The following is a 24627-nucleotide window of genomic DNA, read 5'->3' on the forward strand; positions in this document are numbered from 1 at the left end:
TTCTTTTATCTTACTAGGAGGTAGCTTAATTGTTAAGCATGCAGTTCACCTGATTTTGTAAAGTAAGGAACCAAAAAAAAATATATAACTAATTTTGCACTACCAACAAGGACAGATGACAATGACTGAAGATGAAATATTCCCTTGGCATTGACTTGCCAAGGGAATAGGAATATAAAAATCTAATACAAAGCTTTTAAGACATGCAGTATCTTCTACAGTTACTGCAATAAATGGTTATAAGTTATGATTAAGTAAAATGAGCAGAATATGCAGACTTCCATAAACTTTTTCATATTGCACTGCCTTGGGTCCAGCTGTGTGATGTGTGCACCGCTTTGACATTTATTTTTTAAATCAAACCACTTATCAGGTAGCAGCTCCCACTGCTCCTCCTAACCATAGTATTATGTGTCTGCTGTCACATTCATGTAATTTTGATGACAATATGGTACTATGTGCTATGACTGCTTTGTAACGGCTGTGACAATTATCTATGAGGTTAGCCCAACACTGTCACTGGACATCAACTACCATGATTGCTAATGACGGGAAGAGCAACGCTATTCACAATAATGGCTGTGTCAGTTTCATGAAGCAGGGTTCAAGGAAAGTCTTACCCAGTTTTGTCAATATGAGTCAGGCAGCTACTCAAGGTGATACTCAGCAGAATATAGTGAATGCTTGCAAACAACAATACACAAGAACAGTACAAAAAGTATTATTTGCTTGTTGAAAGCTAAGCTTGTCGTCATTCATTGTTGTTGCTGTGGTATTATTGATTCATGTTAGAATAGTTTCATGCATCAATATGATATCCTGTTTATTTGAGATTGCAGCACAGTGATATTCAATGATTAGCTTTGTTTTTTTTTCTTTTTGCCCCAACAACCTTGTGATTAGTAGTGTCTCTACTTTGAGATGCCACTAGTCCTCAATTGGCGCTAATCTGAATAGGTAGTTTAGAGTTACCGAGTGTAGAGCATTTTAAAAACTTTACAACTTTTTTTGTTGACTTTTTACATATTGGATAATCAAAAACATTATATCATCCACCTGATAAATAAGAGTAGAAATGTAGTCGTTTTGTGATTCTTTTAGAGAGGTCACCAAAGATCTGAAGCGAAACAAAAAGTAGCTATAATTTTCTATGATGATGTTTGCTTATTCTGCCAAGCATTACTCAAAAAGTCTCTCTTCTTTTCCTTTTGTGTGTTGACTGTTGTCTCTTTCTCTCTCTCTCTCTCTTGCTCTTTCTCTCTCTCTTAAGCCCCTGGTCTGTTGTTGAAAGCTGTGAAAAACTATTTTCACAGATATCCTGAAAAATAAAGAACCCACATTATCCAGGACATCTGTTCCAGTCAACATTTTAAGCATTTTTTTTAATCCTCTCTCAGACAGGAACCACATTCTTACACTAACTTTGTGAGTGTCTTTCATTGCACTCAGTCTCAGACACACAACAGCAACCTCACCCTAAATTATAGTCACGGTTGCGAGTTTCAGAGAGATGAATTGGCATGACATTCATTTTTTCCCCTTGAATTCAAACGAGGCCTCTGTCAGGATGTGACAAGTGGCAAGGATGGTTGCCTTTGAAAGCTGAAGAGCTCAAGAGTTTGTGCACCTCTTTTTTTTTTTTATAGCTTTTCAGATGTTTACCTGGACTGAGAGAAAGAATACAAACTCCCCTTGTGGAAAAGATCATTTGGAAAAAACTTTCCATAGCAGTACTTTTTTTTGTCACCCTCTCCTCTATTCTCCACCTCTGCCTCCCCAACCCTGGGCTTTAGTCATGATCTATCGTCTGGGACACCAGCTGTAATACTGCCCCCCCCCCCCCCCCTCCCACCTCAATAAATAAACGCTATTGGTATTCCAGAGTCAGCCGCGTCTCCATCTGCTCCGTCGTCCCGAGGTCCTTGTCGTCCATGCGGGGCCTTGGCTGTGGAGTTTTGGCGTCATTGCACACCAGGTAGACGGTGTTCTCGATGGCCTTGTTGCTGTCCATGTCTGGGTTGCAGACATTGGGCCATCTGTACGGACAACACAGCTGTTTGACTTGGGTCTTGAAGGTCTTGCTGAAGATGTAATAGATGAGGGGGTTGTAGACAGTGGAGGTCTTGGCGAACAGGCAGGGCAACATGCTCACCAGCGGCGGGATGGAGGTGCTGTCACTGTACACTGACCACAGACTCACCATGCCGTAGGGCGTCCAGCTACCCAGGAAACCCATGCTGATGAAGATGGCGATCTGTGAAAGAAGGAACACCATTAGACATCACCTTACATCACGTTGCATCACACTGATTGGCAATGAACGAACTACAGGGACTTGTACCAAGGCGTTCTTACTAAGAGCGACTTACAGTGACCTGCAGTTACTACAGGAGCCGTCTCTGTGGAGCATCTCAGGGTTAAATGCCTTGCTCAGGGGCACCATGTTGGCAACCATGGCTGTGTCATACTGTGTGTAGCTTTGGAGCATCTGTTTGATGTAGTCAAATATAAATATAAGACAATCGGGACCCTAATTTAAATGATGGGCAACGTGCAAAGTCTGTCAAAAATCATAGTTTTTGTGCATGGAAATTTTGTCTGCAACCGTGAAATCGTTTAGAGTAAATTAACTCAGGACTTTATTTTGTTTACTGGGTGTCAAACAGAGGAAATTAACTTTTAGAAATTACATGGTCCAGCGGTTTGCCTACTGAAGTGCTGGGGATTTAAAGGTTTGTAGGGGAGAAACACACACACACACAATTAAAGAGGGGATGTTTGGCCTCTTTTCCACAATAAGTTTCCACAATTAGTTTAAGGTCTTAATAAAACATCTGTGTCATTCCTTGGTCAAAATACCAAAGGGATGAAGCACCAGAGCACACACACACACGTACGTACGTACACACTGTATATACCTTGTCACCCGTACGGTATATGTCAGTTCAAAAATATGTCCTGGTCTGAAGCAGGTAACAGTTTCCCCATGCAAATGCTGTGATGAAATAGCATAGCTTATTTCTGCAGAGTATGCAGGTACAGCATGTCTGTTAATGGTCTCTGATAGTCTGATGGAAAGGGGGGGGGGGGGGGGGTTATACATAGATTTCTGCTCAGAGACAACATAAGAAAAAGATGAGTGTGATGAATTCCATCAAGAATTGTATTGCAGTGCTCAAGTCAGCATGCTGTATGAATATTAATATCCTGCTCTTTGTACCAAGACAAATGCAATTCCAACAGTGACAAAGGACTTACTATTATTAAGAGAAATTTCTAAAACGGATTGTTCCGGTCTTTGATAATGATTGGCAGAATCGCGTTCAAAGCCATTGGGTTTATAAAAGGCATTCTGACAGGTGTGCGTGTGTGTGTTATTGCTTTATGCCATGACATTTAAAAGCACTGAACATCATTATGACCGCCGCGCAGTGAAGCTTTTTTTTTCTTTCTTTTTTTTCTTTTCTTTTTCGCATGTCCAAATTTCCGTCAATGATTCCCGGGACACTGAAAGACCGGGGTAGACGAAACTTGGTGGGCATGTAACCCCATATGGATAGCATGGAACCATTGTTTTTCGTTTTGATCTGTAGCCCTATGGTTTAGGAGGACCATTTTTTTTTTGTATGTTGATCTCAAGGGGCCATGTCAACCCATTCCATAACCACTCATTTCATGTATAGCGCCACCTAGTTAAACACAAAAAAGTAAAAATGAGGTGTTGTAATCGCAGGTATCTGTGACCTAACATAGTTAAAACTGCATATAGTATAGTGCCACCTAGTTAAAAATTAAAAAGCAAAAAATTAGGTGTTTTCATCACAATATCTCTGGCTGACATGGTCAAAACTGCACGAAATTGAAAGTGTAGGATCATTATGACACCCTCCGAATGCATGCCAAGTTTTGTGAACTTTCGTTCATGGGGGGCCTTACAATAAAATAATTTATGTGTACATTTAGTGACCGTACACCAAGGATTCCCGGGACACTGAAAGACCGGGGTACACGAAACTTGGTGGGCATGTAACTCCACATGGATAGCATGGAACCATCATTTTTCGTTTTGATCTGTAGCCCCCCCGCAGTACTGGACCCCCCGAAAGGAGGGTAGGGCAGACACAGTTTTCTGTGAATATCTTGAGAACCGTAGGGCCTAGGATGACCAATTTTTTCCGTATGTTTGCCTCCAGGGGTCATGTTAACCCATTTCATGTGCACACATGTGCATAAACAGATACACACGCACACACATACATTCACAGTAATCATACGTATGACACATACTCACACAGTAGACATATGTATGCATGCATGCACATGCACAAACACACAAGCACGCACGCACACACACACACACACACACACCCACACACATAAACATAAACGTGTACATGCACACAATTCAAGAATTTCTTAGAATTATGAACAGGCAAGATGGGGGTGGGGTTGTATAAAATTAATTTTACATGTGGAATCTATGAACTAATTATGTTTTGGTACTTGTTGTCTAGCAGATACCAGTGGGAATTGAGTGTGGCTAATGCAATTTAGTGAGACAGTTAGAATCATATAGGCCTTTCAGCGTGATTTATTTTTGTGGAAAAAATGTGCTGGACTGGGCGGCGGTCATATTTTGTACCGCTCTGCGGTCAGGGGCGGAGCTACGTGGTGGCCAGGGGGGGGGACTGAACCAATTACTGCACTCTATCTACGACCATTGGCCCAGTCAGGAAGTGTAGCCCACGGTTGTGATCAAATCGTGAGTAGCCTAGTGCAGCAGCAGCAGTAGCGGGACAATTCAAGTCATCTGTTAAAAAACACTTGACAGTAGACTACTACTTAACCTCAGTAACAACAGGTGAGTTGATGATGAGTTGGAACATTAATGCTAATAAGATGTTAGAATGTGTCACGAATCATAGCCAAGTGAGCTGCGTTGGGCTGTCCTTGTTAGGTAGGCTCTGACATTGACTTGTGGGGCTGATCAGAAATAATCGGATGCCCGCGGTAACGCTGTTACAAAAATATTTCAATAAAATGTGGGTGAAATGCAAGCATATTAGGCACATATCTCCGGATGGCTCCAATAACAGTAGGCTAATAGGGCCTAGGCTAGGCTACTTTTTAAAAAAACATAATTTGCTGACTGCGTGGTTCTTGCCATAGTTGGTCAGGCAGAGGCAGGCTGCTGCTTTGCCTGAGTTCTTTGTTACATTGCTCCAGAACTGTTCATCGCAGCGAGATGAAACCTTAATTGCGTGACAGAGCAGAAGTGGGGCTTTCCAACGAGACTAAACACTTGCCTGTGCGATCAAGTATGAAAAATAAATAAATAATTAAATCAAATTGATTCATATTTACAGTTCACCTGCGCACCCATTACTCGCGTTTGAATTACTCGCGAACCCATGATCGCATATCAGAAGAAAGAGGAGACACAGGGCTATCTATTGGTACCAAGTATCGATGCTTCCTGGCTATAAAAACAGACAACGTGACTGCAAAATAACATCATGTACAAAAACCAACGCTGCACACATTACTCTCGTTTGAATAAGGCCCTACTCACGAACCCGTGATCCGATCGGATAGATAGGCCTATGCCACGCATGTCAGATGAAAGAGGAGACACAGAGCTATCATTTGATACCAAGTACATAATTCTGGGTTAAAAAACAGACGAAATGACATCAAAATAATAACTTATATTGCCAGTTTCAGGACAGTCTGCCCAACACATACATGAAAGTCATGTCCAGCTACAGAGATAAGAATGGTATAATACGCTTTTTGTCTTTGTATTATTTAGAAATAAAAACCAAATCAATGCAAGTATTAATATGAATTGGTGGCAGATCTGGGTTGTCTAGACTGTTCTGAAAAAATATAGCATGTGTAAATGGCACTTACAATGACCAGGATAAATGCTTATAACTAAAGGTAGTGAGAATGGCCAAAAATAGAGTAGGGCTCATAGGGCTAAATAAAAAAAAATGGCATTTATTTCCGTAAGGCACACACCACATATTTTTCACATTTGCTCAGCCCCAGAGAATCCCTGAGTTTGAGTAGTTTTCAAATAGTTTTGATTCCCAAGTGCCACCCCAATAAAAAGTCTGGACCCAGCTGGCCCCCCCTATAAAATAATCCTGGCTACACCCCTGTCTGCGGTACATCTAGTTGCTTTTGCCTTTGTTTCTGGGGCAGGGCACAAAGGCAGGGTGTGGGATGTCTAACAGTAGGACTGGGGTAGGCTATGTGTCTGGAGAGGTGGCCGCCTCAGGAGGCAACAAGTACTCCGCTCTTCACGTTTACGTCATGTGTCATTGTGTCAATTAACCTCTCCCTATTCATTTCCAGGAGAGAGCTTTATGGTGAAAGATGCAACAATGCATTGGTTTTAACTGTGGTACCTTCAAGGGAACTGGAGGCAGATTGAAGACAGCTTTCTGTGTGTGCATGTGTCTATCTAGCACTTCAGTCTGAACTGAAACATACTTTGGTTCATGGTACATTACTTTCAGTAGCCGCGTTTACATGGACCTTTTTTCTTTCAATCAGATTGAAATGAATCTGACTAAAGATTTCAACCGAACTGTTTACATGAACACTATATGAACTGATTGGCATTTAATTAAGGCCTTTTGTTGCCCCCGTCCCAACTTTTTTGAGACGTGTTGCTGGCATAGTCAAATTTATCAACATTTGATATGTTGTCTATGTCCTTTTAGCAGCTAAATGTGGATTTACGAGATTTTTAGATCACATTTTGTTTTTATGTACATCCCAACTTTTTTTGGAATTGGGGTTGTAGATATATATAAAGGAAGATGATGTTTCTCACCAGTACGAGTCTTTTCTGCATCTTGACGGCGTTGGGCAGGTGGTTGAAGCTGTTGATGGACTTGAAGGTGACCCGCAGGCGCAAGGCGATGCCGGCGTAGCAGGTGATGATGACCACAGCGGGTGTGGCCAGGTTCATGGAGAACATGCTGATGACGAAGGAGAAGCCGTGGTCGATGTGGCGCATGTTGGCCCAGGACAGTGTGCAAGACAGGCCAAAGGGCTCAGGACCGTACTGGCCCCAGCCGGCGAAGGGGAAAACGGCCCAGAGCAGCGCGTACAGCCATGCCCCCACCACCAGCAGCTTGGCATTCCGCATGCTCACCCGCTCCTCTGGGGGGAACAGTTCAGTTCAGTTCAGTTCAGTTCAGTTCAACTCAATTCAACTCAACTCAATTCAATTTAGATTGGCAAGTCAGATTGGACTCTTTTCCAAGCAGTATTGCTGCAAGCTCACCCACTCCTCTGGGGAGAACAATTCAATTAAATTCAAATCTAAATCTAAACCAAGCAGCTGGTTCTCTACGATGGACAGAACAGTAATGTTGAATGAGAAGGAGCTGGGACACAGACCAACAGTAAACACAATGTCACTTTTCTTTACAGATCTAAGATGTTTATCTATACCCCCTCTGTCAAGTCAATTAAAATCAGAAGTGTACTGATGTTGATGGAAATAGATATTCCCAACGGAAGCATCTCTTGACAAATGGCAAGAAATTGGCAGAAGAGTCCGCTGTGCAGCTGGGACACAAAATGTTTGAAAAACACATAAATAATAATAACTATGCAAGCCGAGGCAAATTAATATGAGTTGATACAGTGTTTCCCCTACAATGTATTCATCAGCGGCGCAGCGCCGCTCCTGGAATTCCAGCGCCACTGCAAAAAAAGTTGCCTAATAAAAAATAAAAAAAATAGACGCAAGTGAACTTCAGGAACAGCTGCCGTTCGTTCAGGTTTCATGTCAACAAATAATAGTATGCTAACGTTGAAGGCGCAGTCGGGGATTCCACAGGAGATCACGCTTGTTTGTGTTTATGTTTAAGTTTATTAGCAGACGCAATTTTGTGCCAAAAAAACGTAGGCTACAGTATGTTAACCAAGGAACCAAATTAAACACGCCAGCGAGATAGCTCGCCCCTACCTTCAGTAGCCTATTCCCAGATAAATTCCATGCATTGTTTCGTTTTTGTTTGTGATACAGGCAATGCTTTCAAGCCCTGTGTTGCTAACATACCTAGGCTGTGAAACTAAGGTCTAGCTAGCCTATTGGTGGGTTTAATTGAATTTGAGTAATAGGATACGCAACCATTTACATCTGAGATAGTTTGTAATTCCTGTAGAGCTCACCATAATTATAGATTAGATACTAGACACTTATCTGCTATAATCCAAGATAGATTTTCTTCGAGTTTTTGACCATTTATTTTACCAAATGACATGGGAAACATAATTCATTTCATCCACATATTCTTATGCACCATGCACAATAACCTACTAAGTTAGCTTAAAACCGTGAGAATCAAGCAAGCGTCACGGGCCGTCACGGCATTAAAGTGACAGGCACTCAATTCGACTTGCACAGCACCAATACAGTGTAATGACATGAAAGAGAAGTTTATATAGTTTATACAGTGCTGTGCAAAAGTTAAGACACCCATGCTGAAATTGACTAAAGGGAGGAACAAAAAAAAATGTTTGCCTTTTGTCTTAATGCCTTAATTAAAAAATGTTATTATATATAAATGTCTTACTGTATATTCTAAATAGTAATAGTTTGTAGCCTACAGTGGCCTACAATGTACAGTTGTAAAGTGGCTAATACTAATAATGTAAATGAAAAAGGTGAAAGAAAAACATGAATAATCCTGTTCAAGTACTGCAATAATCATGCTTTGTAAATGCTTGTGTTGATGGTTATGTCATAATTTGTGACTCAATCTGTCCATTTCTTTCACAAAATCCACCAGAAGTCACAATTTAAGGAGTCATTTTTTCAAAATGTTCTCTTTTCTTGGGGGGGGGGGGGGCTTCCTACGATCAACAGCACCGCTGGAAAAAAATCTAGGGGAAACACTGTGATATGAGAAACATGCATTTCTCCTCTGAAAAATCAAAAGTACTGCCCTACATATCATATGAAAAATCAGCATCAGCAATTTTTGTGGTAATGCAAAAGGCTTAACCTTGCCCCATGAGCTTACACAAGTCAAATCGCACTTCACACCAAGATGGACAATAAATACATAATAACATCTAAAACATAAATGCATAAATGTAAAAACACCAATAAGCCAAATCTGCAGGGGTTAAAAGAACCCCTCATTTAAATCATTATAAATTATTTAAAAGGCCACTGGCCACTGGCAAAAATGAGCATGGGGTGTATGCATGAATTTTTGCATAGTAGCCTTGTGCACAATCCCTGCAAAGCAGTTCATGACCCTGGCTAGAGACCTTGCCAAACATCATGATACAGTAGTTAAATAGCATAACACAGAGAGTTTGAACGTCAAATAGCATAACCATGACCTTTCAAAAAGGTCTTTAAATAAAGGGGCGTTCTCAAATAGGTCCTTAAAGGAAAACTCTGGTCTAAAAAACACCTGGGTCTATTTTTAGTTGATAATGAATGTCAATTTTGTTGGAGACCAAAATGACATTAATCCAAGTAGTTTTGAGTACGCCGATCCATGCCTGGGCCTGTTTGAAGAGGTGGACTCGGGGCAGTTGGATGTATCTACAGTAGTATGATCGCAAACGTGCCTGAATACAGAACGTGAACTATGACGTGATAGACATGACTGTTCCATTTCACACCGTCTTTCATTTGATTGTTCTTCAATCAATTAAGATGTGCAAGGTTGTACATATAACCTTGGAATAAAAGACGCTCTCACGCAAAGATTCTAGAGCACTTCATCTCAACCGTGCTCTGGTATGGATCGATAAATGTAGTGTGAGTGTAGGCCAACAGGAAGAGCGATGGGATCTTGCTCTGGCATGGTACAAGTGAACCGCACCTAGTATGAGTGTAACTCGAGTGGTAAGACTACTCGGACAGGAGTGTAGTATATATACCTCGTTATTCTCTTAAAATCAAAATGGGGTAATTTAACACTTACAGTGTTAAAATTAACTCTGAAAGAGTTTTTTTGGGGGAATTCAACACTTCAAATTTTGTACACTTGTGATTTCCTACTCACTGGGTGACTGCAGGTTGGTGGACACGATGAATCGGACGACGGCCATCACTGTCAGCGTCGCCATGCTGGCTATTCCGAAGAAGAACCCCATGAAGCCGTAGTAGCGGCATGTGACGTCACCGCCGATCCAGTGATGGTTCCAGGCCGACGCTGCAGCCAGCGGATACATCGTCACGGCCGCACCAAGGTCCGTCACAGCCAGGCTCACGCTCAGCAGCTCTGCCGGCTTCATGTGCTTGGAGCGCTTGCTGGCCATGACGAGCACCAGGAGGTTCCCTATGATGGACAGAACAGCTAATGCCAAAAACAGATGGACAGGGAGACAAGGACACAAGAGAGATGGAGAGCTTACTGGCACAGTTTGTGTTTTTCAATAGTCACCTTTCCACATGGTAAGAACTGTTTATTTATGCCCTATCCATATCATCCCATGTTGCTAAACATGTCACGAAAAGCTAATTGCAAATTTAAGTCTTCTTTCATTAGAACGACTCCTGAACACAAATTTTAGTTGTAAACATTCCTTTTACTGCAAGCCAGATTGTTAGGTTTGACTTTAACCCTGCCATCTGTAAGGTTATACTCTAACACCTTGTTTGTGTTTAGTGATGCAAAAACATTTAATCTTAATCAGCATAAACTCTCAGTTTGCCAAGCCAGCTGGTTCCCTATGATGGACAACACAGTTATGTTGAATGAGAGCATGGGACAGAGACATGACAGTAAACCCAATGGCTGCGAAACATACATACAACACTTTATAGCTCTAAGAGACGATTATTAATACGCTGTCTGTTAATGTTTGTCCCTTGTTTACAGTTTGAATAATCATGAAAACAGAGCTTGCAGATATTTACGCCTTCTCGTCATCATGTTGTCATCCTTGAACAATAAATCTCAGAAGTAAATATTTCACTTGAAGGGAGACTGTTGGTTAGGTTTGACCTCTACTTAGCCTTGCGTCTAGCTGAATGATGGGAAGATTTTTAACCAGCACAAAACGCTGCACCCTCAGTTTTCTACAGGCAACATACAAATAAAAGCCAGTTCATACACGTCTGTAGCCATGTTGGACTTGTACTGTACATTCCAACCACAGCTGGGCTGAGAAAAGCCCACAATAAGAGAGGAAAGAACCGAGGTGACCTCCACGGCTGAAGATATTCTTTTTTTCCTCCTGTGTTCACATCCGATGTATTTCTTTATGTCCTCATGGTTCTCAGTGGTGACGTTTTTATGACTTGAGCATAAACTGTGTTTATGTTTGTTTATGTAAGCTACTCCTCCTCCCTTCATTTTTTCACTTGTTTAGTCGCTGTTACTGAACAGCTTCATAAAAAGAATGAAACACAAACAAAAGTGTAGAGGGACTGCTGGTTGACTACTTAAAAAATATCATCTCTACTTCTACAGCCCTTTTTCTTAAGTAAACTTCTTACAGGAATAACCTAAAAGATGCCTTTTGTGTGTTTACCATTGTCCTTGTTATGCAAGTGCATGATGACAAACTCAACAACCCGTTACAGAACGCTACTGAGCTTAATATCTGATCCAAACAAATGTGGACATGCAAGAAACAGACAGTCATGCACTGAACCTAATTTCTGACACACAAAGATGTGGTCATTAGTTAAAAGATCATGCAAAATAGCCTTGGTTGTGAGCCTCTGTGGGGTCTAAGGGGCAGAGTGCAGCTACATTCTCAATAAAGCACTGATCTGAAGAATCAATGTGCGTTTATGTGTAATTAACTTGTAATAAACTTGACTATGCTACACATAACTCTGTCAAATCAACAAGGTGACTGGGTGAACTTTACAGGGTATGCAGTGTAACGACCAAAGCTGTGACATGATGACAATTAGCCAATAGCCACACAGAGTTGCATGTGAGGTACATGACCCACCGAATGCACCAAAAAAAGAAGAATGCGCGCAATATAACCCAGTCAAGTCATCTTGTTCTAATTATGGAAAGTTATGTGAATATAAAGATGTAGTTAGGGGCACTCATGTCTACAGTCTGACATTAAAAGTGGAAAGGGCTCATCCCATGGATGAATAAGCATTTTAAGGAAAGACCTTCATTCATATAACTCTGGACATTCATTTTGAATGGTAACAAAGGCAGACTGCAAAAACAAACAACACACACACAAAAAAAACGAGGGGCCACTCCACAGGAGTCTTGAGACGAGCACAAGGACTTAAGAGGGCGACGGAAGCAGACAGGCAGACTGGTGGGAAAACAGCCCTCACATGGTTTGGAAACACCGAACCGAACACGATGGGGAGCACTGATAAGTACCCAGGATGAATAATGCCTGATTGAAATGGGTGCTCTGAAGTCACACCATCTATCTTAAAACCCTCTCAGGCTGAACAGCAAGCAGAGCAAAGTGAAATTACAATGGATTTATACAGAGTGCTTCTCTACTCCTCTGAGGAAGGTAATGAGCATCATTACTGATTGCCAGAGTGACTCGCTGAGCAAATTCAAATTGTGCTCTCGCGAGACCTCTGGGTTTCCGATAATCACTGGGAGTACAGTGTTGCCATAACACAGAGAACAACACAGCACATTAAAGGTGGGGTAAGCAATTGTGCATGATGTTGCATTTGTTTATGTTTATATTAAAACTTCTTAGCAGACGATTTTGTCCAAAACAATTTAGTCTACATTATATTTCAACAAAGAAACAAAAAAAACACACGAGAGAGGTAGCTCACCTCAGTATTCCCAGAGAAACTCCACACACGGTTTTGTTTTTGTTTGGCCTCACTTTGTTTCTAGTTTTTGGAGCCTGGGCTGCCTACAGAGACCGGGTTTTCTTTTACAGTGTAATCATGGAGTGGATTGTGGAGATTATGAGGAGATTTTCGCTGAATGTGACAAGCTAGGCTACCTGTTGGAGACCTGGTTTCTGTTTGCCTTGAGTTTTTGGCGAATGTTTGTGAACACTCGCAAACAGTCTGAGAAGGTAGTTCTCCACGAACATACAGTGGAGCTGGACGTCAGCTGGACAAAGTTACAATGGAATGTTTACACCAAATTGTTCAAATGTAACTGTTCAGAGAAAACATGTTCACCATGAACAGTCGGCACTGTTTGCCAAATTTGACCACACCTCTGGTGTAGCCTCTTGGTTCCGAGAGCTTTATAACCGGTCAGCACTCAACAGATCTTTTTCACAGCAGCCATTTTGACATGAAATAGTAGGACAAGCACATAATATGTTAGTTATTACATTAATGAAGTCTATTCAATTGAAGTGTGACAGAATCAGAACCTTAATTACAGTAATGTCATCAGCAACACCTGGGCCTGCTATATATTTTATGTCAAAATGTCTGCTGTGAAAAAGGTCTATTGCTTTTCCTGTAGGACTGGAAGTGTGAGTCAGTAAACTGAAATTTAATTTCCGGACATGAAATTCAATTGGCAGAACTGGCAGAGGGGAAGAATTTTGCGAGTGTGAGGATCAAATACAGAACAAATTAATCACATTTTGTAATATTACATTCTTCACAACTTTTTTTCAATCAACTTTGTTTGAGCATGTGAGATGCTCACTTACACCACATGACCATGAAGTGACCACATTAGGCAGTCACCAGTTTTTGGGCCTGTTAACATTTGTTTTTAGAATGTGTCTAATGGCCTCCTTACACCAAACAACTTTGACAAGATTTGGGAAGGATTCTTAAAAGATTGGAGTCTTTCGAGTAAAGTTTGAATGGGGGGCATTAGTTACAAGACTACAATCTTTCAAGAATCTTTCCCAAATCTTGTCAAAGTTGTTTGGTGTAAGGTGGCCAGTAGGTGATCCTATCACAAGTGGTCAGCCGAGACACATCACGGTTTACAAAATGTATTCAAGGTGCTTAGCTAGAGACATAGCTGAACTCCCATTGTCTGGGACGCATCAAAATGATTTAGCATTTATACTACAAACGATAAGCGTCTTAGTGATTGTTTACACATATATTTAGAACTGACAATGTGTGATGGGATCACCCAAGATGCCTTTTTAAAAAATGAGTCTTTAGCACATCTGACCAGATGACCCATTGAGACCCACCCGACAAGACTTGTATTCCGGAACAGTCGTTTCAAGTTTCAAGAGTCATTTTATTATACTTGTGTAAGAAAAGTTAAAAATCATGGTATAATAATTGTAAATGCTGTTTATGTTGTGTGGATGTTGTAACATCTGTGTGTATGTACTGTATGTGTATGTATGTGTGTGTGTGTGTGTGAGTGAGTGTGTGTGAGAGAGAGAGAGAGTGTGTGTGCATGAGAATGAGAGAGTGTGTGTGTGATTAAGCTTGTGTGTTTGATCACAGACAGACAGATGACAGGCCCTCATTGTCCATGGTTCATCAGCCTGCTTTCCTGGTGAAAAAAAATAACGGTTCCTGTCTAAGCCCCACGTGAAATGAAGAAATGGAATCCTCTCCACTTCATTTCTAATCAAATGCAGGTCCAATTTACTTAAATCCTACATTCCAATATGCAATTGGTTTCTGTATTTTCAGATGTAGAGAGGAAAGGTGTTAAATTCCTTGTGCTATAGGTAGGCTCTCCTTCACAGTTCAACACGTGCAGCCAGTAGCCTGAATACCCAACCAAAGCTGCAAAGACATCAAGGGCACACAGTGTGGACAGACGTCTGCCCAGGTCATATACTATAGCTCTGGACTTTGCCATTCAAACATGAGATCTCAGTGTGTAATTGACTTTTATACTGTACGTCGACATAAACACCATCCAATAATAATCATAAGATGCACTTCACCTAATCAGTTTGATATGAATCTGAGACGGACGGACAAACCACAGTGAAAGCTTGACCTCCTGGTGAAGGTGATGAAGCAGCCTTTGTGAGCAATAACAAGGCTTTTTTAGCACTTGTGTTGATGCAGGTTCTATAGCAGAGCCAGTAGCCTGAATATCCTTTTACAGAGCCCAACATTTCTAAAAGCAGCACTAAAAATAAGAAGCTGACGACAGAAAGAGAAAAAAGGAAACATCTAGGTATGGCTGTCCCGTGATGATATAGGGAGAGAGATTTTGTGTTCTGATAAGATAAGCCGTTTGCTCTTTTTCTCTCTGCCTCTTCTTGCCTTTTGTCCATTATCAAACTGTCAGACACAGCTAAGCTACAGATATCCAGCCTTCGAGTCCACACACACTACCAGACTTTGGGGTCATATGGTAGTGCTTTCCCTCGATGTGGGTCAAATGTCAGAAAGGTATATGCAGCTGACTTGGGTACAAACAAAGGGTCTGATTGTGAAACACTTTGCGAAACCATCTTTCCATCTTTTTATGGTGTATGGGATGTTTCATGCAAGAAGAGAGAGAGAGAGAGAGACAGAACACATCTTCTTCCTCCTATTCTTATTACTATTGTTAACTTTATTACTGTGATGATCTTAACCTTTGGTAATACTGTATACATTCACAGTGATAAAGCAAGTTGAATTTGAATTTGACAGAGAAAGACACCATCAGAGAAAGATACAGACAGACACGGAGGATCTTATCTTATGCCCCGGCACATTGTGGCGCCAGGCAACATGTAGTTTGTGTCCAAAGCTCATCTTCCCGTCTGGTATGCACTACGTACGCATATTGTTTAAATAGCAAATCAACTTGTGCAACCAGGGTGGTCAAGACAAGGAGTAGCCAGGCACCTTGATCACACATTGCTATTTTGCCACCACTGAAAGGCATAACACCATGATTCAGAGAGAGAGAGATATTAAATGTATAGCTTGCTACACAGTTAAAAATCTCCCATGGAAAAGCTGCTCTGCTGTCTGAACAATCTGTCACATGTATGTATGTATGTATGTATGTATGTATGTATGTATGTATGTATGTATATATGTATGTATGTATGTATGTATGTATGTATGTATGTATGTATGTATGTATGTCTGTATATATGTATGTATGTATGTATGTATGTATATATGTATATATGTATGTGAGTAGGAGGCTCAGGTGAATGCCTCACATGGATCCTTCTAAAACCAGCGCTTAATACCTTACTGTATATACTGTAGAGCTTGGTGGTGACATTTTCATTTAACCTACATCAATGCCCACAGAATGTGTTTTAAACACAGACTGAAGAGTACTTGATGCAGGCAAATGTCAGTCACTGATCTTTCACAATTTGGTTAACGCCCAGCATGACTTATAAATTACTCTTATGTCATGTTAGTCTGAATTGGCTTTTAATGTCGACATTTTTCATGTAATCAACACACGTCAGACATTCCTAAAAGGGAAATTCAGTCTTTTAAAACGTGGTAGTTCCAGTCCTTGTGGCTACCACATAGTGTGATATGACATAATGGAAAAACCTGGATGCAGCAGAGAATTTCAGGCCCTGGATTTATTATAAACATTTCTGAATGTGTTGTCACATCATATGTTTTATCAATATTAAACAAATGAACAATAACAAACTCATATAAAGTACTACTAAACATATGCTTGTATGAAAAGTGTTGTGAAAAACACATGTGATTTGAGTAATTGATATCATGCATCTGTGGTGGTGAAATCATCATTAAGACATTAAGACATTTATAAATGAAGGTGCAGAGCTTTTATCAGATTCTGCTTTCTGGCTCACAACTTCACCGTCTCTTAGTTGAGAAGACCCCAAACTCTCTACTTTTCTTGACCCATTGTTGCGTCTTGAATGCAATATTGATACGCAAACTGTAGGTTTGGCTACATGCATACATAACCTGCAAACCACAGATCAAATTATAACGTTACATCAGAGAAAGTCAAAAAGTCAGCGTGAGAAAAGGCATGTAAGGTAGCGTGACATCTGTCAATTGTGTGTGTCTCACGGTAAATGTGTGAGACTTGAGAGCCCTGCGATCGATCGATATCCTCTGGGCGGTCCCTTTCTATTGTACACACATTATAGGAGGCCAAAGACTTGTTTAGTTACAAACAAGCAGATGAACAGAACACAGAGGGCATTTTTATCATTGCACATGGGGGGGGGGGGGGGGGGGTTGTGTGTGTGTGTGTGTTTGTGTGTGTGAGAGAGAGAAAGAGTTCACATGTGTGTGATCAAACAACAGGCTTTCATAGTCCCTGCATGAGAGCTGTTACTGAGTCTGTAGCCTTGAGACTGATACAGCTTGCCAGACAGCAGCAGCTGAAATGCTCTGTGGCTGGAGTGATGGGGGTAATACGTAATTCTTCTCCGGCCTTTACTGATGCATCTATGAATGGAGGGGAGCCCACATCCTCTGATGCCCTGGGCTGTCCACACGACTCAACGCAGCGCCCAGCGCTTGTTCATGATGGCTCTTACTGACAGGTGGGGCATTTAGCAGAACTGCCAACACAAATGACATCACTGAGAGAGTGACATCATGAGCCGATCACAAGAGGCATGATCGATTGTTTGGATTTTTTTCTCTCTATCACTGTGGTCCAGAGAAAAAAGAAGCTTTGACTAAAATTTTTGTACAAATTAAAGGGACAAACAAAACAAACAGCAGTCTTCTTGTCACACCTTTTGGTAAGCACACACACATGGGGTTGTTCTTCTTGAGGTTGAGAGCTCTCCTTACATAAACTGGTGGGTCGGGATCTATTGGACCTGTATTTTAACAGACTTTAATCATAGCCAATGTCAGTCAGACAGACAATGTTTATGTGAAAGGTCATGTTAGACATAATTTTAGCGGTAGGCTAAACACGGCTGCGACCCTGAATATTTGAAGTAGGATATCACTTAAATTGAGGAAAAAATATGACAGAAACCCCTGTGTGTGGTGTGCAGTGAATTGCTGGCACATGAGAGCATGAAACCATCAAAACTAAAATGCCACGTGGAAACAATTTGGCACTCTCGTCAAAGTCAAACCTGACATCAGGAGTTGAAGACTTAAAAAATGTAATGTCAAACATCCGCATGTTCCAAACACGTAGGCTAGGTCTTCAGGCTCTGTGTGTCTTATGTAGGCTAGCTCACTATCCGTTGGCTTGAACACTAATAATGTATGGGTCGCGACTTTATGAACATGGGAAATGGTGGGTCACAAAACCAGACCAGTTAAGAACCACTATTAGATGAATTAACAATGCCGGTAAAATTAGCTAAATCTGAGGTTTGCCGCTGCGGCTTGTATAAGGTAGGCTATAGCCTATGTGGACGAACACGCAGGTAACTGTGAATAGCATGATAATACCGTAGCAAAGCATTGTCTGTGTTCGTTTGACTGGTAGTAAAGGTGAAAACAGGTGCGTAGGTCATTACAGTTAGGCACGCTCTCTCTCTCTCTCTCACACATACACACACACACGTTTGTGCGCGTTTCCTCTCACGCTGTCAGTTATATTTATTTTAAGGTTGATGCAGAGGTTAGAGTTTACATCCAAGGTAACAGGGTGCACGATGTGAAATTAATAAAAACGGTCACAAAACAGCCTGAAAATGTCATGTTTGACAGTTTGAGTCGCATAAAAATGTGTAACTGCACTCTTCTGCGTTCAGGGAAATGTCATCTGTCCCATCGTTCTCTAAACACGACACCTTTGGTTATTACTTTACGCACTGCTCCATGGACTGGCCTTTGACGATATGGCATGGTACCCTAGAGTCATTTGCGACTAAATGGACACAGTTCTCAGCTTAATGATTCACATTTTCTGTCCACAACTAATGCCGCATCGATAGCCTGACGATATTTGTCAAAGCCTGATAACATAATTGCAAAGGCAGGCTGCATTTTGGTGGGACGACTGCCACCACCGTGTCAAAGCTATTTTACACAATTTGCCTGTCACCTTGCCACGAAAGGTGAACTTTTTTTGCTGATATATGAAGGTGTGAAGGTTTAACCACCCTCATATGAAGGTTTAGCACACCCTCCCTTTGTAGTTTGTCTACATTTGTTACTTAATTTGTATTCTATAGGCCTACAGTAAACTCTAATCAGAGTAGGCTACTGAACTAAAATCAGGTCATGACAAATACCTTAAATATGTAACTATGAACACAAATTAATAACATGTTATCAATTTCAGCCGATGCAAAGATCAGAGCGCAAAATAAAAGACCAAGCATATTAAGAAACACTGCATGAGCCTACATCTATCTCAGCTCAGCCAAATTGACCATGGAATTTGCCTCATCAGTGTTCAAAAGTAACCTCGCTATATAATCACTAATTATAGGCTACAACTTTGTTTTATGCCTCAATATTTTAATAACTAACTGAATTCGCATCGCACTTACCAATGACAAGTAGATACGCCCCAACTCCGACATCCACAGCATGTGACAGTTTTGACGAGTAGACATCCATTTGAAAAAAAAACTTATATTGGACAGTTCCTACAATATCCAAACGCAACGATGAAGTTCGCAAAAGTCGTTTCCCAATGGCTGTCGACTTTGTCACATTAGCAGAAGCGGAGAGAAGAAACATACAAAACACCAAAGCGCACAGAAGCTCCGAGGCGCACCTCTCGTACAGCTTTTGTCAGAAACATCTGACTTGACCAAGTGCGCCGGCAGGAAGGATCAGCTGGAGTGCGTGTGAGAGAGTTCCCCTAAGCCATCAGATGATCACATCGCGTGCTTATCTTTAGGTCTACTTAACGCCCTCCACTAACCATAAACTGACGTAGCCTATGCTGGTCTGCCCAGCCTATTGGTGTAGTGGAGAACCTCCCCAATGAGTGCGTAAATTTGGAATGGAGACCATCAATCATACATTACATTTAGTAGGGCGGCTAATAGCAGTTTTTTCAGTGGAATCGTCCAAATAGTGATACAAGCACCAAATTGGGCACAGCTATCCTCTCATAAACAATGTATCTGATTGGTAGCGTTGTCAAATTTCCTCAACCCCAAATGAGGGCACTTTCAGTGCCCCCCCCCCCCACCCCCTCCAAAAAACAACAACACTGTTTTATATTAGGCTATAGGCTACAAATGATAATAATGACAACGTATTTTTTGTATAATGGTTTAAAATAATGCATTTCTAAAATAGAAATACTACCGATTTGATGCTGTTTAACTTTAATCTCAATACAAATGTTAAGTTTTTGCCTGAAATTGCACTGTGCCTATTTACAAGGGCATTGTTCCCATCTCTTTTGGGGCCTACCATCAAATGTTGGACCTCTATAGAAAGCTGAGAACCTGTAGTTTTGGTAGCAAACAGTGATGTATGTACTCACACAGAGTTACAGAGGCTAGAATATATTTTTTTCTTTCTGCCGGATTACAAACATTTCTGAACTGACCACATTTCAGCCCTCTTGATATCCCTTAGAAACACAACTGAGCCCTAGCACCAGGTCTTGTGAAGCTGTGTGCAGAAGTAGATCAATATAGAATGGAAATATGAGTGCTTTAGACCATTATTTGCCAAGGTATGCTCATGCGTTTTGTAAAATGCCTATGGAAACTCCCCATAGGACTTTTGGTTATCCAATTGACAATCAACTGCTTACTGCACATGAACCCCTTTGTGTAGAAGCATAATCCTGGTCTCAAATGAAAGGTAACACTTTGAGGTTTCTTGTGGACTATTTAGATTGTATGTCAGGTGTTCTGATATAGACTGAATATACACAAAATATGGAATAATTACAAAAAAGTCTCTATTTTTGCATTTACTTTGTTGGTTCAATGAGTGTGTATAAGATAGACTATACATCTGTACAACTAATATTGGATAATACAACATGAAGATTCAATTTCTATGGATTCTTGTGAATATTTCAGTACCCAATATGTTGCATCTACTTATTGTGCTGCAGCTACACCGCAGCCAGAGGTCAGGGTAGCACCAAAAGCGGAGGAGGGGGAGGGGGGCATTTTGGATCAAATTTAATTGAGACATAATAAGATTAATCTGATAATGTAAAGCACTATACAGATTGTACATAAAAAATGTCATTTTTGGATTCCCAAGAGTAAAGCTTTCAAATGGTGTATAACATTACTATGCTACATAGCAATATGGTACATACAATTGATTTAGAATGTTGGGGGGAGGGGGGGGGGTAACAGTCCCGCCGGCGGGACACTGAACACTATGTGGTTTTAAGAGCATTGTCTACACGGTATTCATAATATTTGAATATTATGCATTGAATTTTGAATATTAATATAATAATATTATATTCATAAAATTTTGCCTTATTTTATAGTCCACAAACTCTACCATTACATCTGCCACATTTATAGTATAGTATAGTATAGTATAGTTTATACACTCTTTTGATCCCGTGAGGGAAATTTGGTCTCTGCATTTATCCCAATCCATGAATTAGTGAAACACACTCAGCACACAGTAAACACACAGTGAGGTGAAGCACACACTAATCCCGGCGCAGTGATGTGTTGCCTGCAACAACAGCGGCGCTCGGGGAGCAGTGAGGGGTTAGGTGCCTTGCTCAAGGGCACTTCAGCCGTTCCTACTGGTCGGGGTTTGAACCGGCAATCCTCCGGTTACAAGTCCGAAGCGCTAACCAGTAGGCCACGGCTGCCCCGTTATAGCACAATATTAACAATGATAAGCATACTATTAAGTTGGTATAAACAACCTTCATTCCTTTGGAATATGAAGCATGTAATGACATGATGCTACTCTAGCTAGATATTTTCTGTTTGCAATTAAAAGTGAATTATGAACCTGGTAGCCACCTAACTATCTGAGTGGAATGTGTTTCAAATGGCATATTATGTGCTTCATGTAAATGCTTAGTTTAAAGGGAAACGAAAGATTTTAAGACTATCCAATTCCATTACACAAAGGCAAAGACCACTCTTAATGTTGTCCTCTTGATTCCCTTAACTTTCTTATATTAAAAAGGATAAATCAATTATCAACAATGACAAGTCGACAAGTATCTCCCTCTCGTGCGTGTTCAGACGCGGTCCCAATTAAAACGAGTAGCATAACGTTAGATCTGCTGCACAATGGAGACAGAGAGGACCCAAAAAGTATCATCCTTATGTAAGATGCTGTTGGTGCATTTTGACATTGTGAACATTCTCTAAAAAGTTTGCAGTAAAGCTACTCTGGCTAAATTGTGGTGCCCCCTCTGTCCTTTGGTGCCCTACGCACAGTGTGAGATGCGCTTGGTGGTAGCGGTGGCACTGGACACTTTGTTCCACGTGCGTTTACAGTAGCCTACATTGACAACTTCACAAGGCCGATGAGGCTGTGATTAAAATTCGGGATTGGAGCTGTCCCTGATTAGCATGCTGCCTTGCGCACAATTTTATTAACGCTGCTAGGCAGCCTGGATCATTTATAAATATTAGAAAGCTAGATACCGCATTGGACTCAGAACGTACGTAAATAGCGACGCCATCTTGGTGGGGGCAGCAATCAATGGAGGCCAATGGAGGAGCATGTGCCTCTGACTGGAAATCAGAAAGGTGTCTGTGATTGCCTGCAAATGTTGCCCATAGACAATAAAGGTGCTGCCCCCACCAACATGGCGGCCGCGTTTACGATGCCACCTAAGAGAACTCAACAGTCAATGCGGTATCTAGCTTTCTAATATCTATGGCCTGGATTCCATGGACTTCGTTTTCACCTCAACGAAGGAACCAATCACAGAACGGAGGGGGGAAAGCAAGACGATGACGACACACCAAAGCCATTTTGAGCTATGTACAGACGCATTTGATTGACATTCGTAAGCGCCCGATAAACGGCTCTGGGCATTCGTAAACCACGTTTCAAACACGAGAAAATGAACGTGTAGTTCCCAGACCCCATCTCAATGAGATGAGGTCTGAAGTTAGCCAGGCTAGTCCCTGATGGGACAAATCAAAATCACCCAAAATACGGGATGTCCTGGACAATTCGGGACTGTTGACAACCTTACTTGACCACTGGAAAATCCAAGATGGCAGCCATATTTCAAGATGGCCACCAAAAATTGACCTGACTAAATGTTTTTTTTCTCATAGAAATGCATGTATTGGCTCAATTTCAACAGACAGGGGAGGATCCAAGGATTCTAAGAGTACCTCATTTATGAAAATTGGGCATATACAAGTCAAAGGGCACCACATTGTATGTGCCTCTTCGCAATGAATCCACCAGTCCACGTGAAAAGTTTATACTACCCCCCCCCCCACACACACACACACACATATATGCACATACCTTCACACACACGCATACATACATACAGATACACAAACACATAAGCGGACATATACACACACACAGACGCACACTCCCATACACACACACAAATCACAAATGTGTTTGTCGTAGTAAAATCTCTATTTTAGCGCACTTTCACACCTGGCTCTTTGAATCAGAACGTGGAGTGTTTCCCCCAAATATCGGTTCAATTGGAGGAGGTGGTCTTGGCTCGTTTCCAATCGAACTCTAGAGTGGTTTGTTTGCAGTGAGAAAGCAATCGGCCCAGTGTAATGGAACAACTCGCTCGTACTTACATTTTTGTAGGCCTACATATTAAGCTACAAGTTTATTCAACTTTTCACAGAGTAGAGATCTTGCTTTTAAGCGAATGTCTTTTAGGCTAACTTTACCGGTGTTACGCGCGAGGAGAGGGTGGGATTAGCCTAGAGACTGTGGACACACATGAACATGTAATGGATGCCAGCTAGGTTAGCTGTGTGTGTGGAACGTTGGTAAACCTCACTCCCCTGCTGGCAGGAAAGCTAGTAGCCTGGGGCATTTAGCTCGATTGTCAGCACGCTCGACTCCCGATCCAGGTGGTGCTGTTTTGTGGGTTCGATTCCGGGCGTGTGCAGGGCTGAATCGCGCAGGTTCAACACAACACAGGTTACATTGGTGCCGTGACCCGGATCGGGAGTGAGGTTTAGGGGGGTGAGTGTAACGGATGCCAGCTAGCTTAGCTGTGTGTGTGGAATGTTGGTAAACTTCACTCCCCGACGCCTCAACAGTGCTGCTGGCATGAAAGCCTGGGCTTTTAGCTCGATTGTCAGCACGCTCGACTCCCAATCCGAGATGCTGCTGTTTTGCGGGTTCGAGTCCGGGCGTGTGCAGGGCTGAACCGTGCAGGTTCAACACAACGCAGGTTACACTGTGACGGATATTGGCAGGTCTTAGACCCCGCCCTGTTTGGTGTGCCTGTGCTCTCTACCGCTCTCTCTCTCTATTCCTGTTGAGCAGGTGTTGGTGTTCTGGTGTGCCTGATTGGCAGGACTATAAATCTCCTGCATCCATAACAGTCAGCCCGGCTTCCTCCTCCTGGCATTTGGCTTTCGTTGTCCTTCGGTTGTTAAACCCGTAGACTGATTTTGCATGACACTTTTGGTTTCCTTCCATTATACTGACTTGCACTACACCACGTTATCATTTAGTCTCTGTTAAATTTACCTTTAATTAATAAATTATCTTGATTATGTAATCAGCATGTGGCCTCCCCATTCATGTTTCATGCATCGAGCCAGCATGTCACAACACACACACAAACACCCACACATACATGGAGCTCTTATAATAAGTTAAATGTGTGGGTGAAGTGTTAGGCGATTTCGGTACAGTGT

General features: G+C 41.6%; 1 protein-coding gene across 1 annotated transcript; it reads right to left on the reverse strand.

Moving 5' to 3' along the window:
- Positions 1 to 1867: 1867 nt before the first annotated feature.
- opn8b (opsin 8, group member b) lies at positions 1868 to 19411 on the reverse strand. The gene is made up of 4 exons (XM_076273194.1): positions 19342 to 19411; positions 10056 to 10349; positions 6848 to 7179; positions 1868 to 2254 (listed from the first exon to the last, which is right to left on the reverse strand). Exons 1-4 carry the CDS (start codon positions 19409 to 19411, stop codon positions 1868 to 1870), a joined length of 1083 nt encoding a protein of 360 aa, XP_076129309.1.
- Positions 19412 to 24627: the final 5216 nt, after the last annotated feature.

Source organism: Alosa pseudoharengus, unplaced genomic scaffold (genome assembly GCF_046254945.1).
Source record: "Alosa pseudoharengus isolate Yale_2024_CS ecotype anadromous, Long Island Sound unplaced genomic scaffold, YU_APseudo_1.1 YU_APseudo_1.1_scf_7, whole genome shotgun sequence".
Taxonomy (NCBI): domain Eukaryota; kingdom Metazoa; phylum Chordata; class Actinopteri; order Clupeiformes; family Clupeidae; genus Alosa; species Alosa pseudoharengus.